Source organism: Plecotus auritus (assembly GCF_963455305.1).
Source record: "Plecotus auritus genome assembly, chromosome: 1".
In the NCBI taxonomy this organism is placed as follows: Eukaryota; Metazoa; Chordata; class Mammalia; order Chiroptera; family Vespertilionidae; genus Plecotus; species Plecotus auritus.
The window spans coordinates 23,571,598-23,591,728 of NC_137770.1; the positions used below are offsets into that span (position 1 = coordinate 23,571,598).

The window sequence follows — 20,131 nt, forward strand, 5'->3', positions numbered from 1 at the left end:
ATGAATTACTTTGATCAGATAGTATTCCTCTCAAGGCCATGCTGTGATCAATCACTGGGTCAGAGAAGAGAGATGAACAATAGTGGGCAGTGGGAGGGAAGGATAAGGGCTCACAACACCTGGATATGTCATGAGAGGAAGCACCAGAAGGCTGTGCAGAACAGTGGCTTTGCCTGCCCTTTGTCTCCAAGTTTCTGGTGGCTAAAGTGACCCTAATACCCCCTAGAAATCATTCTTCTCCTGCCAAGCATCCCTGAGCACCATTCTGGGGTTGTCATTCCTAAAACCAAGGCCCATTTTAGGTCTGGCCTCAGAAAAAACACACTAATTTCAAATATAAAATAGAATTAGCTTTCCAGTCAGGCTCTTCTTAGCTTTACAGCAGAGAAGGATGACCCAGGTAGAATATTTCCACCAGAGATGTGTCCAGTGAGAAGGCAGTGCCACCTGGTACTGTTGGTAATGCTGATGGCTCACGGAGGTGGTGACCTCAGGCCTTGGTTCCAGCCTCTCTGCTGAAGGCTGTGAGTACAGGACTCTGATCTGTCTGTGATCCCAGCCCCAGCATGGCCTCAGCCGTGTGAAGGAGCCACTTTGTATTCTGCACATGGCCATTAGGCTGCTCTTCCCGAGAAAAGCATCTGATGCTTATCTCCAGAAGATGCCAAATCTTTATCACTGCTATTATTGCGATTGACCCTACGGCCACCATTACTTAGAGAGCCAGCAAGGCTCTGAGCAGAGAAAACAGTGTCAGCTGTCCTCCTGACAACACGGCTGGCCAGAGGCAAGTTCCCACCTGACGCAGGAGCAGCTGCTGGGTCTCAGGATGGCCGGGGATCCTCCAAGACCCCCGGTCCCTCCCAGCAATGGCCATTCCATAGCCACAGACAGGTGTTCCAGAAAACCTAGGTTTCCAGGGTGATTCCCAGGGCCAGTTGGCACTCCTGCTCTCTTCCAGCAACTATTTCAAACCTTCCCCCGTTTAGAGCCTCCAAAGCCACCTCCTACCCCCTCTTTCTCAGCAGATGGTCTTGCCTCCTACCTCAGAGAAAAAAATAGAGGCTATTAGGCTGGTACAACTCAGCTGTCCACCTTTCCCCCATCTTTCACTCTGCCCCACACACCTGTCTTTACCCAGCCTGACCACTTCCCTCCAGGCTCCAAACAAAGGCTGCTGGTTCCACCTGCACCCTTACATTCCATCCAAGTCTCCTTCTGGACCATACCTATGAGTGACTTGCTCTCTCCTGAACCTTCAATCCCTCTCTTTGCTGCTGCCAGTCCCACGGCTGCCTGACTGACCTCTAATCCTGGCTCTGCACTGACCTCCACTCTCACTCCCCCACCACCGATGGTGCAACGTGAGAAGAGTAATCTTCGTTAACTTGTCCCATTCCCTGGGCCTCAATCCTCCTTCATCCACTCACCCCACTCTCCTTGCTCTTCCCAAGCACTCCAAATCACCAAATCTAATAGGCCCTTCTTAGAGTGCCACTCATTCATCGCCCCTTTGACGACAGTGTGTAATTCTGGCAGGCTGTGTTTTCCAAAATGGCTGCAACGATATCTCCCACTCTAATGCTCTAGAACAGTGGTCGGCAAACTCATTAGTCAACAGAGCCAAATATCAACAGTACAACGATTGAAATTTCTTTTTTGAGAGCCAAATTTTTTAAACTTAAACTTCTTCTAACACCACTTCTTTAAAATAGACTCGCTCAGGCCATGGTATTTTGTGGAAGAGCCACACTCAAGGGGCCAAAGAGCCACATGTGGCTCGCGAGCCGCGGTTTGCCAACCACTGCTCTAGAACCAATCCAAGCCCCATCCAGAAGTAAGTCTATTTCCCACCCCTTTCTCAAAGGGGGCCTCCATGACTCCTGCTGTTACCAATAAAGTGAGGAAGAAGCAGCCTGCATGGCAGCCAAGGCAAGATCATAAAACTAGGATGGGCTTTCAGCCTTATTCTCTTAGGCAGCACTTCACTCGCTCTGAGAACCCGGCAGCCATGCTGTGGGGAAGCCCAAGACACCGTGGAGAGATGACCTGGAGAGGACCTGTAGCCGTGGCCCATAGCCCTGGCTGAGCTCCCCGCCAACAGCCAGCACCCACTTGCCAGCCACGTGAGTGGGCCACCTTGAAGTGGGTCCTCCACTTCCCGTCAAGCCACCCAACTGGCAACACATGCTCTTCTGTCATTTTTATATCCCTTGGCTGTCCATATGCTTTGTTTCATTATAATTTAACAAATTAAGATGCAATGTTTCCACCCCCAAGGAAATCACCTCTAGTTCATCTCATTTTTACGCCATCCTCCTGAGGTCCCCTTGGCCCCAGTGGCTGTTCAGTGTTCTGAGACCACCCACATGCCGTTCCCAGGAACAAATGAGAAGGAACTGACCAACCCAGCCCTGGATCGCATGGTCACAGCACTGTCTTGCTACCTCCTCTCTGCCACTGCTACTCAAAGGGCCACCCACACCTACCCACCAGCCTGGGACCAGTTTCCCTGGTACTGCCTGAATCGCAGAATGAGGACGAAGGCAGGTGAAAGGGAAGGTTCTCACCTCCATCAGGAGAATGTCCTTTGAGCTCTGCATCTGTACCTTAGGGTGCTGGACCTTCACAGCCACTGTCCGCCCGTCATGCAGCACTGCCTTATGGACCTGGGCCAGGGAAGCGGCTCCCATAGGGGTGTCATCAAAGCTCACAAACAAATCAGGAATCTGTCAAGAGTGGAGAGAGGGTGGAACAATTAAGATGACTGAATTCAGTGAAAGGGGGCAGGAGGACAGGCCAGAACTGTGCTGCCTGATGCCCCACCACAGATTTTCTTCTCTGTCAGTTGTATGTCAGCCCAGTCCCTGCTGCCAGAGATTCACACCAGGCATATGGAGGGAGTGAGACAGAAAACACATTGGAGAATGTGTTCTCACACGTGTACAAAGGTGCCTTGAGCACTTCCATTTAAGGCCAAAGAAATGCTATCTAGAACAGCGGTCACCAACCGGTGGTCCACAGACCACTGGTGGTCCATGAGGTCTGAAAGGTTGGCAACCGCTGGTTTAAGGAAACCTTTGGAGCAGCGGTTGTCAACCGGTGGTCCGTGAGGTCCAAAAGGTTGGTGATTGCTGATCTAGAATGTTCAGAAATGTGCATAATCCACCCATGTAATTACCTACCACAGTGTCTCCCAGGCTCTCACATATGGATACTAGAGGCCCAGTGCACAAAATTCATGTACGGGGGGTTGGGGGGGTCCTTCAGCACAACTTGCACCCTCTCCAATCTGGGACCCCTCGGGGGATGTCCGACGGCCGGTTTAGGCCCAATCCCTGTGGGCCTGATTGCCCCCAACTTCCCTCCCCTGTAGGCCAGTTGCCCCCAACTGCCCTCCCCTGACAGCCTGATCTCACCCCCAACTGCCTTCCCCTGCCAGCCTGATCTCACCTCCAACTGCCCTCCCCTGCCAGCCTGATTGCCCCTAACTGCCCTCCCCTACTGGCCTGATCGCCCCTAACCCCCTGCAGCCTGATCTCACCCCTAACCCCCTGCCAGCCTAGGCCCCCACCTAACCCCACTAGCCTGATCTCGCCCCTAACTGCTCTCCCCTGCCAGCCTGATCTCGCCCCTAACTGCCTCTGCCTAGGCCCCCACCACCATGGCTTTATCTGGAAGGAAGTCAGATGTCCGGAAGATGGCCCGTTGAACCGATCTAATTAGCATAATACCCTTTTATTAGTCTAGATAATTAAAAGTTAACAGAACCTGGGCCCAGGGCAGCCCAAGACATGGGTCAGATGGAATACTTCCCACCTCGACAACCTGGGAGTTCAAGGAACCCTGGCTGGAGACTGCACACCCCATAACCACCTCATATTCCTGCTGAACAGCAGCCTCAACATGGGTCCCCAAGCCCATTCTCAGCTCAGACACCTGGCAGAGATCCCAGGGCTGCAGGCCCGAGCCTTGCACTTGGTCCTCACCTGCAGTGCCACCCAAAGGTAGCCTTGGGTGGATCCCCTGCCCTACTGTGCCTCGCTTTCTCTATGAAATGAAACATATACCCTTATTCTTCCATCTTCTCTTTCCTTCTGCCTTCCCTCTTTTCTGATTAGAAATGTCATACTGTCCAGCCGGCGTGGCTCAGTGGTTGAGCATCAACTCATGAACCTGGAGGTCCTGGTTCTATTCCCAGTCAGGGCACATGCCTGGGTTGCAGGCTTGAGCCCCAGTAGGGGGCTTGCAGGAGGCAGCTGATCAATGATTCTCTCTCACTGATGTTTCTATCTCTCCCTTCCTCTCCCTGAAATCAATAAACACATTTAAAAAAAAAAAATACGAATTTTCCTGAAGGAAAAAGTCTTTCTGACTTGAGTGGTCACACCTACATGATCCAGATATAAATATCCTACCAGATGGGAAGGAGGTCCCCAAAAATCTTTTGCAAGATTGGCCAAGGCTGAAATACTCATCCCCTCTGTTTCTTGTAGTCCCTCGGTAGCCTCACAATGCCGGAAAGTCAAGACATTCACACACACAGCTACCCAAATGTGTATGTGGATAGTCACACGCCTCCCCTCCTTCTCACACATCCAGGTTGGCAGGCTGTGCCCCCACCTCCCTCTGTCCCCTTCTGCAGCAAACACCCAGCCCCTCAGCGCCTCTCCCCTCCTTGGACTTCAGAAGTTAGATGACCCACAGCCACCATCCCATCCCATTTGCTAGGCTGCACCATCACTAATCTTGTCTCATAAATCACTCCCTCCAGCCCTGTCATCATCTTTTAGCTTTCACTAAACTACATCCCATTTATCAACATCCTATGGAGGCCAAAGGTCCAGGCAACTAGGGAGGGGCCTACACTTCACTGTCACGAGATGGTATGGATTAGCTTCCCTGCCCCCTCCTTCCTCATTGGGTTTTGATCTGTACCCCTCCCAGTCCCCACTTCCCTCTTCTGCCCCAACCATGCGCCCATCTTTTTCCCTCCTTTGTGAGTTCTAGGCTCCCTGAGGGCCATATTCTTCCCATATCATCAACCCTCAGAAACACCTTGAATTTCTCTGCACAAGACCCTTTATCCCGGAACGTGGAATAAGACAATGCAAGGACCACCAGCCATATACACCTCATTAGAATATCAACTCCCTGTGGGCAGACACTTTTGTCTATTTTGTTCAATGTTGAATTCCCTGCACCTAGAATGGGGCTGGAACTAGTCAGTGACAAACAAAGATTTGTTGAAGGACTGAATCCACTATTCTCTCCATTGGAGAAGAACTGGATGAACTCTTTGTTCCCTTTGAAATGGCTGGGTCTTCCAGATCCCACACTCCTACTAATCCAAAAGTCTCAAATGGAAAAGCGCATGTCAAGTGTAAGGTTTACCTACGTTACTCCAGGGTGAGCCTGGCCAATCAGAACCCTGAATACTCTGGACCACAATGATTGGTTCTGAGATAGACACATGACCCAACTGGTCCAATCAGACTCAACCATTTTACTTTTGTTTGAACTGTAGAAGAAGGGATTCTTTCTTTCTGCTAAATTGAACTTGAAGCCTAGAGATGCCTAGGGTCACATAGTAGCAACAAAGAGGAAAGCAAAGCCAAGAGACAGAAAGAGTAAATCCTAATCACAATGGTTGAGCCCCTTGATCTAGCCATGCCTGAATGCCCACCCTATGATTCCTTTTTTTTTTTTTTTTTTTTTTTTGGCTTACGTCAGTTTGAGTTGTTTTCTGTCGCACACAGCAGAAGGGGCTCTGACTGATACAGTGTGTTCTCTGCCTCAGCTGGGCTAAATTGAAGAAACACAGGCATGGTGCCAGGCATCCCCAAGAGGCTCAGTAAGTGTGAGTTCCCTCCTCTCTCCATTCTCTTACTGGGACAGGGATCCAGGAATAGAAGAGGAGAACTTCAGCAACATTCCTGGCCGATACATAATGAGATCACCATCAGTTCTTTTGGGAACCCTCTGGAGTTACTGAAGGAGCACCAAGAACACTTTCAGGAGCAGAGCTGTGAACTAGCACCCTCACCTCCCAGGCAGATGGGACAGCCCAATCTCCCCACTGCAAAGGGACTTGGGAGTGACCTGACCTCACTCCCTGAGAACACTGGCTCATTCGCTGAGACGGACAACCAGTCTTCAAATCAGTGTCATTGCAGGGACATTGCAGAGTCATTGCATCGCTAGGGCTGTGTGCAAAAAACAGCTGCCAAGAGCACTCCAAGGGGAGGTGGAGAAAGGAAAGGGCTGAAGCAAGCATCCCAATCTCCAGGGTAAGAGGAAGCCTGGTCCACCCTATCCCCAAGGGATAGAAAGGGGGCCTCCCATAATTCCCTGCTCCCACCAGGGGATGGAAGGGGTCCCAAACCCAACTGTCAACTCAGCACCCTGAACAAGGCCCAGCTCTGAGGACTTGTCCAAATTCCCAATCTGACCAGTGGAAGTAAAGACAGGAATGGGAAGTGAGGATGCGATGCACCACTCACTTGGCACAAGGAGCCTGTCAGGCAGGTACCCCACCCCACCCCAGCCTGCCCACCACCTCCCATTGCCCCTGCAGCCATCTGTTCCCTCTCTATCAGAGAGCAAGCCACACGCCCATACCCTCCTATGCTTACACACACACACACACACACACACACACACACACACACACACACACACAATAACTGATTGCTAGTGGATGTTCCTAGCTGGCTTATAATAAAGGTAATTAAAGATTGGTGCTACAGCCTATAATTAAATATGAATAAAGTATCTCTAAATGGAACCTTGATTCAAAGTGTTCAGTGGAAGTACTTTAAGCTGATAGATAGGAAGGAAAAACAGACCCTGTCCTGAAAGCAGAATTACACCCGCGACGCAGCTGAAACAAATGCAACCCCCCTCCAATCAGGCCTGGTCCCCCAGCCCTTTCAGCAGAAAACCATTAGCAGAAACAATCTGCGGCATGGGCAGCAATTAGATTCAAGATGGGCCTCGGCTGCCTCCAGTCAGTGCAGAAACCTCTCTCCCCAAGGCTTTCTCCCCCCACCTCACCTTCCCTCCTCCCCCTCCCCCCACACACACACTACCTTTTATTTTCCTCTGGGTCTGGCGGCAAAATCAATTAAGTAAAACAACTGCATTTTAAAATGACTAGTTATATGCTTTTTAATTACTGTCGGCCCATGATTCAAATATATCGATGTCCTTGTCTAAAAAAGGAAAAATAATCAGGAAAAAAGTTTCTCTAGCTTTGTATGGTCTGTTTTTTTTTTAGGGGTGTGAGGGGAGATTTAGGGGTTTTTTTAAGAGCAGAAAACATGAGAGGGGCAGGAAACAATGTGTCACCCCCAGGGGCCTGCAGGCTGGGGCTCAAGTGAAGACTTAAGCAGGCTCTTCAGCTGGGGTCCGGGAATCAGAGACCACGTGACACTGTGCCCCAGTGCAGGGCAGAGGGAGACTCCAGAAAAGCCAGCGTGCAGATTCCCAAGAAGCCAGGTGACTAGGCAATGTTCACACTGAGCAGCCAAACACTGGCCAGGGGCTACATTCTGCCCAGCATAAGGTGAAGGAAGTCAGAATCTTCTGGAGAAGCCTCAGTGTGACTCCTGGGAGTTCCATGTGAGCCCAGCCAGCCTCGCTCGGGTACCCTGTGGGGACTGACTCACCAGTTACAAAATGGGAGATGTCCTGGATTTTTCCAAGATGGCCCAGTTTCACCTATTCCATCCTGTTGTCCTCATACTCAGTCACATCACACCTATTCTGGGTTCAGAAACCACATCGCTGTAAGGTAATGCTAGTAAGTCTAACAAACCCTGAGCTGGCTGGCTGCAGATGAAGACAGGGGCCTACTCAAAGCAAGCAGGTCCGGGCCTAGATACCAAGGCCAGGCTGCTCCCACTTAGGAGCTGGGGAGACTTCCCGGGGCACCTGAAGTAGGTTACCATGGCATCAGCAGTAAAGAACATCTGGCTCTCCAGGTCCTGAAATGGGACCCCTCACACATGGCTGCAGCCATCTACCGCAGGCTGATGGGGAGAAAGACCAGTCCCTGAGCTAACAGAGTGGCGGGAGTGAACCTTCCCCACCCTGTGCCCCTCCCCGAACTGAGGCAGACAAGATAGCTCCAGCCAGCTAGGGTACTGTAAAGCACTGCCATCTCGGGTGGAAAACCTACCACCACCTCTGACCTGCCTCTGCTTGAAACTCATCACCTCCTCTCAGCATCTTTTCCCAGGGACCTGCCCCAGGCACCCTAGCGGCTGATAACCCATTTTGCTGCAATTCCTTCTTCTACCGCTTAAACATGCCTAGCTTATATCCCACCTGTATAGGGTCATTCCTGTACTTTCCAAGATAACACCTGACAGTAACAGCAAATGGGTGGCACATGCACCCTCATTCCCCCTCCGGTGGTTTTAAAATATGTTCATACATTTTTAAATACTCCTGTTTTTGAGAGTTGGAGCCTATTTCCCATGCCTTGAGAGTGAGCTGGACTTCAAGGCACACTCCTAACCAACAGCATCTGGAGGAAGTGATAGTGTCTGACTTCTGAGACTGTCACTATGACGTCCTCCTTGCTCTCTCTCAGATCGCCTGCTCCAGGGGAAGCCAGCTGCCCTGTCAGGAGGACACTGAGGCAGCCTGTGGAAAGTCCAGGTGGTCAGGAACCAAGGCCGCCTGCCAACAGTGAGCCACCTTGGTAGCAGCTCCTCCTTCCCCACCCAGGCCTTCAGATGACACCGCCTCAGCTGACATCCTCACTGCACCCTCATGAGAGACTCTGAGCCAGAACCTTCCAGGGAGCCACTCCCAAATTCCTGACCCACACAAACTAAGAAGTCAAAAGTTGGTTGTTTTAAGATGCTAAGTTTTGGGGTCATTTGTTATGCAGCAATAGCTTATTAATACAACCCCAAACATACCCATGCCAGACCTCACAATCACAGCATTCCTTTCTGCTGGGCCCAGAGATGCCTCAGAATCTCTCTCAGCATAATGCTCCAGGCAGCCACTAATGAGTGACTAGAGTGAATGTGTAAAATGAAACCAATGTGCCATTCCTTAGCTTCAGCCAGTCAACAGATACAGGGTGGGACAAAAGTAGCTTTACAGCTGTGAACAGGTGAAACAGAGTTTATTCTTGTATTGTTATTTATTAATTATTGTATTTTCTCCATACAACTGTTAACCCACTTTGGCCCACCCTGTATTTACTGCAGGCTAGAAAATATCACATGCCAGAAACCATGCTGATACGTGGGCCAACAAAACAGACACAGTCTCTGGCCATGAGGAGACCTCAGTCCAGCAAAAGACAACTACCTCTGAAAAACACACCTGCATTTCAGCAGGGCCTGCTAGAGACAGTGCCCCTGCCCACAACTGCTTCACCCAACCCCAAAGAGGCTCTCTAGCTAGGTAAGAGGGCACCTCCAATATCACCATGTAGACCCTGGGGATTCCCGGAAGAGGATAGGCACCCAAGTGTCTCTCCCTCCCCCCACCCCCACCCCCGCTCCATAGCTGTCCTGCCTCAGGGTGGGAGTACTCCTATCCCCAGCTTCCCACAATAAAAATAACAGAAACAGCTCGAGAACACGTAGACCTTGTCTTCCATGGAATCTGTTCTTTCTGAGGTTCAGAAAAATCGAACTGTCGGTTCTGCAGAGCTAAGAGGTATTGCTACTGCCAAGCTGGGAAGAAAGAATGAAGTGACAATGGCAGAACCTGAGGCCTTTTTGACAAGGGTGAACCCCAGAAATCACCAGTGTTCCTATTTAACACGGAGAGTGGCATAATGCTCAACTCTTACCAACTGGCTAAAGAGCCTCCAGGTACAGGACCTAATTGGCCACCTGACTCTGCCCAGGGCATCACAGGACAGACCGAGCTTCTCTCCTCCCGCAAGAAGGTGACAAGCAGCTGACAAAAGGAGAAAAAAGAAGCCGGGACCAGCCATACCCTCCATACCCTCCGTTAGCTGTGGGTCCACCAGCTGGCCAAGAGAAGGGGCCTGAGAGGCAGTAAGGCACAATGACTCCAATGCAAGCTCTTCGTCAAATGCCCAGGCTGAAATTCTGGCCCCAATGTGCACCAGTTCCAGCAGTTATAGAGCCCCTCCAGACCTCAGTTTTCTCTTCTATAAAATGGGAGTTTTAATACCAAGCTCACTGAGTTGTTATATGAAACAACATACATAAAGTGTCTGGAGTACAGCCTATAGAAGACCCCAATAACTAGCAGGAGTAGTGGTGCCCCATCTGACGCCCCCAGGAAGAGAGCAGAGTGGTACAATGACAAGAGCCCTGCACAGCCAGCAATTCTAGGCCCCCGGTTCTTCCCTGTCAGTGTCCACCCTCATTGAGCCAGAGGCTGTACTGGCCTCCTGACTGGCCCACGCACCTGCATTCCTTCCCCCTCTGACCCAGCCTCCACATACAGCTAAGGTGAGTTTTCCAAACATAAGCTGATTGTGTCACTTCTCTCTGCTTAAACCACTTCACCAGCTTCCCAGGGACCAAAATCCTTTACATGACCCACAGGGTCTGACCCTGCCCACCTCTCCTGCCCCATCTCTCCCCTCTGACCCCAGCTCTCTCTGCCTCTTCCTACCACCAGCACACACACTCCCTGCATGCTGCAGGACTTTGCACATGCTGTCCCCTCTGCCCAGAAGGTCCCCTCCCCCCTCCTCATCATTCAGGTAACTCCTACTCATCCTTCAAATCATGGCTCAACTGTCACTTCCTCAAAGAAGCCTCCCTGTGTACATTCCCAGAGTTCACGCATCCTCAAGAGCTGCACTTTTGCCTCGGTTTGTATTTGCTTAATCTCCCTCTTCCCTTCTAGACTGTAGACTTCCATTTTTGCTCAGCATTGCATCCTAACACATAATTAACAAATGGAGGTGAGGTTCCACTTTCCCTAACCTATTCTTGGTGAGAGAACTTGGGCCTTCCAGCTGATCCCAGACGTGGCTGCAGTTCCTTCAAGGTGGCCGAAGGAGCCTCCCTGGTGCTGGCCATGTCGACAGCTGTGGTTGGAGGGACTCTATGGAAATGTTGTGATAATAATGATTAATAAAAAGCAGATAAACACCCTGTGTGGCTGGCCAGCCTGGGAAGCCATCCATTAGATCTGTCATTCATTAGAGATGGGGGAGGGGGCAGTGCTCAGCTTAAGCAAACCTTCTGTAAATTGTAGGCTGCGGGCACTGACATTTGATAAATTATTCTTCATAATCCACCATTGGCTGTCATAAATCTAATCTTTCAACATTCCTCATCTTAATAACTTGTGCAATCTCACAGGGTGACGTTGACTATGTCTCTGCCTGTGACAGAGATCTCTGGGGTAGAAGCAACCAGAGACCCCAGACAGTGCAGTGTGAAGCTGGGGACCCCCACAGCCAGGGCAGCCCATGCAGATATTCCCTGAGTGATCAGAGTACAGAGGTCATGAGCCGTACTTGGAGCCATGAAGGCCTAGAGGTCAAGTTCACAGACCATGCCAGGGCCAAGAGACAGGTGGTGGCAGGACTCAGACCTGGGGCAGAATGGGGCAGGCTAGCTCTATACCCTCCCTGTAAGCGTGCTCCCGTAAATACCTACCACCTCTCCTTGAACTTGAGGTTGGGTTGGTATGAGGGATGTCAGGATACCTTTGCTCTGCCGAGCCTGAATGGTCAACCATGGATAATTCCTTATAGATGCATGTTTGTTGCCTTTAGAGGGCTCTTACATGATTCTCAACTTTCTTTTGAAGTTAGATAGAGGAGATATAACTGCCCCCATTTTAGAGAGAGGGACATATTTGCTAAAGGTCATTTGTTTATTCATCTGTGTGTTCAAATGTGTATTGAGTTACAAATATGTGCCAGGCACTGTGCTAGTCTCCTCGGGGCTCGATGGGGAGCAAGTCCAAATTGGGTACAGCCACCACCCTCTGAGGTCACTACTGGATCATGAAGTCCAGTGAGAAGACAGGAATTAATCAAGTAACCACAGACAAACGTAAAATGGCTAACTCTGATAAATGCTATAAACGGAGAGGTACTGTGAAGAACCTGTGTTCAGAGGATTAAACCTGGGCAGGGAGGACTTCCCTGAGGAGGTGTCAAAGAGTTGAGTTCTGGCCGAAACCGGTTTGGCTCAGTGGATAGAGCGTCGGCCTGCGGACTGAAGAGTCCCGGGTTCGATTCCGGTCAAGGGCATGTACCTTGGTTGCGGGCACATCCCCAGTGGGAGGTGTGCAGGAGGCAGCTGATCAATGTTTCTCTCTCATCGATGTTTCTAGCTCTCTATCCCTCTCCCTTCCTCTCTGTAAAATATCAATAAAATATATTAAAAAAAAAAAAAAGAAAAAAAAAAAAGAGTTGAGTTCTGAAGGGCGAGGAGCCAGTTACCTCACTGCAGAAATGAAGGACACGCCGTCCAGGCAGAGGGAACAGCTCGCATGAAGTATAAATGAAAGGAGTAAGATAGGGCAACAGGAGAGAATCAGAAAGAAGATGCCCAGCAACTCCCAACCCAGATTCCAGGATGGCTTGGGCGCTCTAGGTCTCCCCCAGGGGAGGGATCCTCACCCATAGCTCTGCCCCTGGGGAGAAGCCCGGCCACAGAGGCTCACAGCCATTTCTGGGGAGGCCCAGGAATTCTCAAACCTGATGAACTCACCGTCACAAAACCCCAAAGTCCTTTTTGCAACAACCTTCAGATGTTCCTACACTCAAAAACATAGGAAGAGAGGCAATAAAGCATAAGCATCCTTTGCCATCAGGACAGACTTCCTTATGTCCTGGGAGGTGGCAAGATACCACACAGCAAATGAGCCTAGGCCAGCCTTGGGCAAACTACGGCCCGCGGGCCGGATCCGGCTGTTCTCTCCGGTTCTCTTGCTCTCCCCTCCGCTCCTTTACTTTGAATTTATATTAGTTTACACAAACACTCCATCCATGCTTTTGTTCCGGCCCTCCGGTCCAGTTTAAGAACCCATTGTGGCCCTCGAGTCAAAAAGTTTGCCCACCCCTGGGCCCTAGGCTATGTTCCCATGCTTCAGAGCCCCACATGAGAGAGTTCAGGTACCAAAGCGCAGTCTTTCTGGAACACCTTTACAGGTTTCTCTCAGTAAGAAGTTTTCCAGATGCACTTTGCAAGTGATAACAGCAGAGCCCAAAGATTTTTATATATTTTTAATTGATTTCAGAGAGGAAGGAAGAAGAGAGATATGTAAACATCAATGATGAGAATCATTGATTGGCTGCCTCCTGCATGCCCCCCACTGGGGATCAAGCCCGCAACCCCGGGCATGTGCCCTGACCAGGAATCAAACTATGACCTCCTGGTTCATAGGTCAACACTCAACCCCTGAGCCACACTGGCCTGGCAAGGGCCTAGGAATTTTAAAGGGAGGTAAGCCCAGACTTCCTGGGTCTACTGGGAAGATAATGCCCACATTTGGGGGGAAGAAGCCACACTACTGGCTTGACCCAGCAAAGAGGACCAGTGGTTAAGAACTCCAGCGCCAGCGGCCCCACCTGCCAACGTCCAGCCATGTGGTAAACTACTTCTCTAATAATTACACCTACCTGGTAGGGGCCTTGCACATGTTAAAGGACATTAAGCATCTAGAGCAGAGGGCAGCCCACCATCGCCTGGGGGCCAAATCCAGGCCACCACCTGTTTTTGTACAACCCAAGAGCTAAGAATGCTTTTCACATTTTTAAGTGTTTAAAACAATCAAAAGAATAGCATTTTGTGACATGTGAAATTATATGAAATGCAGTTTCCCTGTCCATGAAGGAAGTTTTATTGGGACACAGCATGCTCATTCATCACCCGTAGTCTATGCCTGCTCTCATCCTGCCGTGGCAGGGTTCAGCAGTTGTGACAGAGTGTGTGGTCTGCAAAACCTAAAATACTGACTATCTGGCCCTCTGGGAGGCAGAAAAATGGCCCCCTCAACGATGTCCATGTCCTTAACCCCAAAGGTGTGATTAAGGGAAGGCTCTGGAAATGGTGGGAGTACCCTGGATTAGCATGTGGGCCCAACGTAATCACAGGGTCCTTATCAAACAGAGGCAGGAAGGTCAGAGCAGAGACATGAGAAAGGAAGCAGAGGTGAAAGGATGAGAGGGATGAAAAGGGGGTAGAGGGAGAGAAAGAGAGAGAGAAAGAGAGGAAGAGGGAGGGAGGAAGCAAGAAAGAGAGAGAGAGTGAGACAGAGAGCTTTAAAGATTGCACTGCTGGCTTTGATAATGAAGGAGAGGCCACAAGCTAAGGAACAGAGGCAACTTCTAGAAACTAGAAAAGGCCAGGACAGAGATTCTCCGCTAGAGCCTCTAGAAGGAGCAACCCCCAGCCAACACCTGAATTTTTGAACTTCTGACCCACAGAATGGAAAGATAATAAATGTGTATTTTTTTAAGGCAATAATTTTGTGGTAATTTGTTACAGCAGCAATAGGAACCTATTATAGGCCCTTTACAGGAAACGTTGGCTGACCCCTGTAGAGCATTAGTGTAACACTCCTAGTATATGTCTGTTTTTATGCTTTTGCTGTATTTCCCAGGGCAGTGGTGAGACTACAAAGCTGAGGAACAAGACAAGAGATGCACAAGCTGCATGGGGAACACAGGACAAGTGTGAACCCCAAGATGTGGCACCAGGAAAATATCCAGGCTTCCATTCTGCTGTGCCAGGTGACTGTCCCCGTTTCCCCTCCCAGGGTAAGAGGTCCTTTGCTCCCCTGGCTGCCTCTACCCAGTGTTCCTTCCCAGCCCCCAGGTCAAATCCAAAAACCTGCTTGGCTGTAATGACCTCTTCCCCAGTGTCTCTTCCCCAGGAGCCCAGTTTCCTCTTAAACTTCACACAGAACCACCAGTCTCAGTTCACACACCAAAGATGGAAGAGTGGGGAGAAACCAAGATGGCGGCATAGGTAAACACCTGAACTTGCCACCTTGCACAACCACTTCAAAACTACAACTAAAAGACAAAATGGACATCATCCAGAACCACAGGAAGGCTGGCTAAGTGGAAATTCTACAACTAGAAGGGAAGAGAAAAGCACACTGAGACTCAGAAGCTGGAGAAGTAAAGTGCAGAGGTACGAGGCACACGCGCACGGAGAGGGCTGGCAACTGAGTACGTGGCTGGCTTTTTCAATCCGGAGAGAGACACAAGCTCCCAACTGCTCTGAACTCCAGTTCCGGATGAGACTCTGGGGACCCAGATTCATACGGGAAGAAACTGGACTGTCTGGCAGTGGGCAGATCTCGAGGGCGGCTTTCTCTCAGAGGTGCTTGCAGCGATTACCAAGGGACACTGAGACCCAGGGGCCTCTTAGGGCATGGCTGACAGGAAGCCATTGCTGTTTGCTCTGCCCTGAGACTCCGCCCCATCCAAGCTGTGCACAGAGGCTTTTGCATATGAATGGCCTGGTCCTTTGAAATCTAAACTTACCTATCAAACTGCAGCTGAGTCAGAGAGACCCAGAACATCCAAAAGAAGGCCCAAGGCCCCACAGCAACTTGCATTGCTTCACAGCTGGGCCTCATCTGGGCACCTCCAAAACCCAAACAAAGAAGAGAAATCTGCAGATCTTTCTGTAGCTCCTGCTGGGTGGCCTCAGGCAGAGGCTAAATTAGCACCTCCTAGGAGATCCAAGAGCCAGTGTACCCAGGGGTCAGAGTAGGACCATCCAGATTACAACTCCTCAGATCCATAAGGGACACACTCAGGGGGCAGACTCAGTGAGCACCAAAGCCCCACTGAAGCAAGTCTTGCCTCATAAGGGTGTCTCCAGCACAGAAGTTCTCCCAGCATAGACACAGCTGATCCTCACAGCCAACAGGCCTGGAGGTCAATTCCTCCCAGTGATACCAACAATCAAGGCTTAACTACAACAAGACTGTGCACACAGCCCACAAAGGGGTGCACCAAGAGTGTCCACCTCAGGTAACTGGGAAGGCTGAGCCACTGGGCCCTATAGGACACCTAGCACACAAAGCCACTCTATCAACTCAGGGAAGCAGCCAAAATGTGGAGACAAAGAAACAGGTCACAAATGACAGAAATGGAGGAAAGCAAACTACTGGATATAGAATTCAAAACCACGGTTATAAGGTTTTTCAAGAATCTTCTAGAAAAGGCCGATAAATTTAGCGAGACCCTCGAGGAAATGAAAAAGGACCAACTAGAAATTAAGCATACACTGATTGAAATAAAAAATAATATACGGAGATCCAACAGCAGATTAGAGGATCACAAGAATCAAGTCAAAGATTTAAAATACAAAGAGCAAAAAACACACAACTGGAAAAGCAAAAGGAAAAAAGAATCCAAAAATTTGAAGATAGTGTAAGGCGTCTCTGGGACAACTTCAAGCGTACCAACATCAGAATTATGGGGGTGCCAGAAGAAGAGAGAGAGCAAAATATTGAAAACCAATTAGAAGAAATAATGACAGAAAACTTTCCCTATCTGGTAAAAGAAATAGACTTACAAGTCCAGGAAGCCCAGAGAACCCCAAAAAAAAGGAATCCAAAGAGGACCACAACAAGACACATCATAATTAAAATGCCAAGAGCAAAAGACAAAGAGAGAATCTTGAAAGCAGCAAGAGAAAAACAGTTAGTTGCCTACAAGGGAGCACCCATACGACTGTCAGCTGATTTGTCAACAGAAACTATGCAGACCAGATGGGAGTGGCAAGAAATATTCAAAGCGATGAATAGCAAGAACCCACAACCAAGATTACTCGACCCAGCAAAGCTATCATTCAGAATTGAAGGTCAGATAAAGAGCTTCACAGATAAGAAAAAGTTAAGGAGTTCATCACCGCCAAACCAGTATAATATGAAATGCTGAAAGGTATTCTTTAAGAAGAGGAAGAAGAAGAAAAGGTAAAGATAAAAATTATGAACAACAAATACTTTTAATTAACAAGTGAATCTAAAAATCAAGTGAATAAAAAATCTGATGAACAGAATAATCTGGTGAATATAATAGAATCAGGGGCATAGAAAGGGAGTGGACTGACAATCCTCGGGGGGAATGGATGGGGGTGGTATGGAAAGAGACTGGACAAAAATCATACACCTATGGATGAGGACAGTGTTGGGGGGGCAGTAAGGGCATGGGATGGGGTGGGAACCAGGTGGAGGGGAGCTATGGGGGGGGGGGAGAGGAACAACTGTAATAATCTGAACAATAAAGATTTTTTAAAAAATAAATAAAAACTGAAAAAAAAAAAAAAAACAAACACAAAGACGGAAGAGCAGGAGGGCCCATGAAGGACTTCTCACCACAGATAGCAACACAGGTGACTGACTCAAAGGAGCTGCCCCAGCTGTTAAAGCAACAGTCTCTCCTTCTCCAAAGCCAGTTACAGGGACATGGACACACACACACACACACACACACACACACACACACACACACTCCTGATGACTTTTTTAAATAACCAGAAACTAGGAACCCAATGGGGCTCCAGCCTACCACTGTTGAACCCCAAATTGCTCTGTCCCACGTGGACTCTCCAACCTTCTGTGACCACCAACCCACCCATCCTACTGGAAGGAGAGAGGGGGGCCACTGTGCAAATCCCAGCCCTTCCCCCCCGCAAAAAAAAAAATCCTTCCCCAAACTGCTAGCAGGATAACCTGTTAGCACACTTGCCCCCACTTCCCCTTAGTGCTGTGGTCATTTCTGAGGTTGACCCCCACTGTTCATGCCAGAAGCCTGGGAGTCGATCATGGCACCTCCTTCTCCCTCAGCCCCTCCCCATTTAATTCATCTTTGACCTTAGTCTCCAAAATACGTATGTCCACTCTTTGACTGAGCCACTGTCACCTCTTGCCTGGAGGACCACAAAGCCTGGTCATTGGTCTCCTGGTTCCACCCATTCTCGTATAAGCCACTGCAGCCTGGACATGCCGTTCTCTGTGTAGAACCTATCAGTGGCTGCAACCTGGATCTCCTGAACATGCCCAGTACCCTCTTCCAGCCTCATCTTTCAGTGTCTCTCTGCCCTGCCACCACCACCCCCTTTCTGTCCCACCCCGAGGCCTCCACATTCTCTCTTCTCTCTGCCCCACCCTCCTCTCCCCTAACTATCCTCTGGTCTCAGCTTAACCACCACTTCCTCAGAAGGGCCACTAGGGCTGCCCCAAACTCAAGCACCATATACTTTTCCCCATGGCATTTATCAAAAGTGTCATTAAATTTTCCTTGTTCTGATCGCTTGTGCAACATCTGCCATCCCCTACAACTAGATCATAAGCACCATGAGGGCAGCCTGGCCACCCCCATCACACCCAGGGCCACACAACAGAAGCTCAATAAACATCTGCTGAGTCAACACATGAATCAACAAGTGATTGGTGAGGTCCCAAAGGGAGAAAGGCTGTGGTGGCTCAGACACACAGGAGCCCCTGCCTGCAGGACAGCCAAGCTGTGTTCCCAGCCGAGCACCTGCCCCCACCTGGAGCTTCCAGCTCCAGGCCCAGTAGGCACAGGCCCTTCTGGTCTCCCTCAAGTTCAGACACCTCCCCGAGGTGCCGCCTGCCAGCGATATCCTTGGCCTGCCTCCACCTCTCAGCTCAGGCACTCCACTTGCCCAGAATGCCCTCTCCGTGCCCTTCTGCTGCTTCCCCCGTCCACAGCCCTCGCACCTGCTCTGGTTTCCCCTCCTCCAGGAAGCCCTAACTCCCACTCTTGCAACCCTACTTGTGGATTCCCAAAAGCTATAGCCCAAACCTCAGATGACTTTCTCTCACCCAATGTTGACCTCTTGTTGTCTACAGCCCATTCTGTACCTAAGATGCAAGCTCCTCAGAGATGTCAGAGTGTGTCATGAGTACGGCAGCCCACACAGTACCTTCCTCAGACTCTCACCCCATTCATACTACTCTGAGTAAGGGGACGGGGTGCTGGGCCCACCTCTGCCACCAACCAGCCTCTTTGGGTCTTAATTCCTCGCATGTAACAGGAGTGTGTTGGGGTACGTGACCCCTGACAGCCCTCCTCTTACCTTCCATACCACACTCCCCAACTGCGCCCCAGCCCAGCCCAACTTTCCTCTACACATGTGTGCACCCATACATGCACACTCAAATCTGCATCAGCTTACCCTCCCTGGTGACAAACGCATGCTCACACACATGTACACACACCGGGAGTCACCTCCAGAGTGGCACAGGCCAGGCCACAGAGGGGCTCTCCTGGATACAGGGCCTCCCGCGGCAGAAATCACCAGGGGAACCTGGCCTGGGATGCCGGCTTGTTCCCGAAGCTCCATGAATAAAGAAGCAGGCACAGCTGGCCTATTCATAATCAGCATAAAAAATTGATTAGCCCTTTCCAGATTAAACATTATTGTTTCAACGATGAACATAAATCAGGCCGACGTGGAGGGCCTGCCTCCCCCTGCTGCATCAGGGAGATAGCGAGTGGGGGCAGCGGAATAGAGGGGCTCCTCGCTGGAGAAGGACGCAGCGCTAAGAAGCTACGCAGGAGAGCGGACCACCCTCTCTCTCTTCACCAGCCCAGCCTGTGCCCACAGGGGGCAGCACCTTTCCCAGAGGTGAGATGGAGGAGAGCCTAGCAACCCACACTTCTAAAGAGCACCTCCTCGACCATCATCTCGTCGGCTCTTAGGCAACACAGGGCCAGGGTCAGCCCCGGGCGTAGGGGAGGTGGCAGACTGGTATGATGTCAGAGGAAAGAACATGGCCCTCCGAGGCAGGTTGGGTCTCATAGGCCCGTCACCGTGGCCTTGAACCAGGCCCCTCCCCTCCGTAAAGCAGCCTCTGTAATTGAAGCATGTTTTTCTCCGTAGTCAGACAATACTCAGGTCCAGTTCCCAGCTGAGGCACTGTCTTGCTGTGTGATCCTGAATAAGTTACTCAGCATCTCTGTGTCTGTTTCTACATCTGGAAAAAAAAAAATGGGTAAAGGAATACCTACCTCGCTGAGCTGTTATGAGGCCTCAATGAGACCTTGTGTTTGAAAACATCTAACTTGTTCTAGGGACACTTAGTAAATATTCAGTTCCTTGACCATCTGCCTGATCTGCCTCCCACCAGGAATGCGGGGCGAGGCCCTAAGCTGCAAGAGTGA

General features: G+C 50.2%; 1 protein-coding gene across 4 annotated transcripts in view; it reads right to left on the reverse strand.

Moving 5' to 3' along the window:
• The window catches only part of ADCK1 (aarF domain containing kinase 1), a 121,474-nt gene that overhangs the window by 46,501 nt on the left and 54,842 nt on the right, over positions 1-20,131 (reverse strand). For all 4 annotated transcript variants that reach the window (XM_080672315.1, XM_080672314.1, XM_080672317.1 and 1 more), the window contains exon 5: positions 2,571-2,729. In XM_080672315.1, the coding sequence (XP_080528441.1) occupies positions 2,571-2,729 (159 nt within the window). The remainder of the gene's footprint in view (positions 1-2,570; positions 2,730-20,131) is intronic.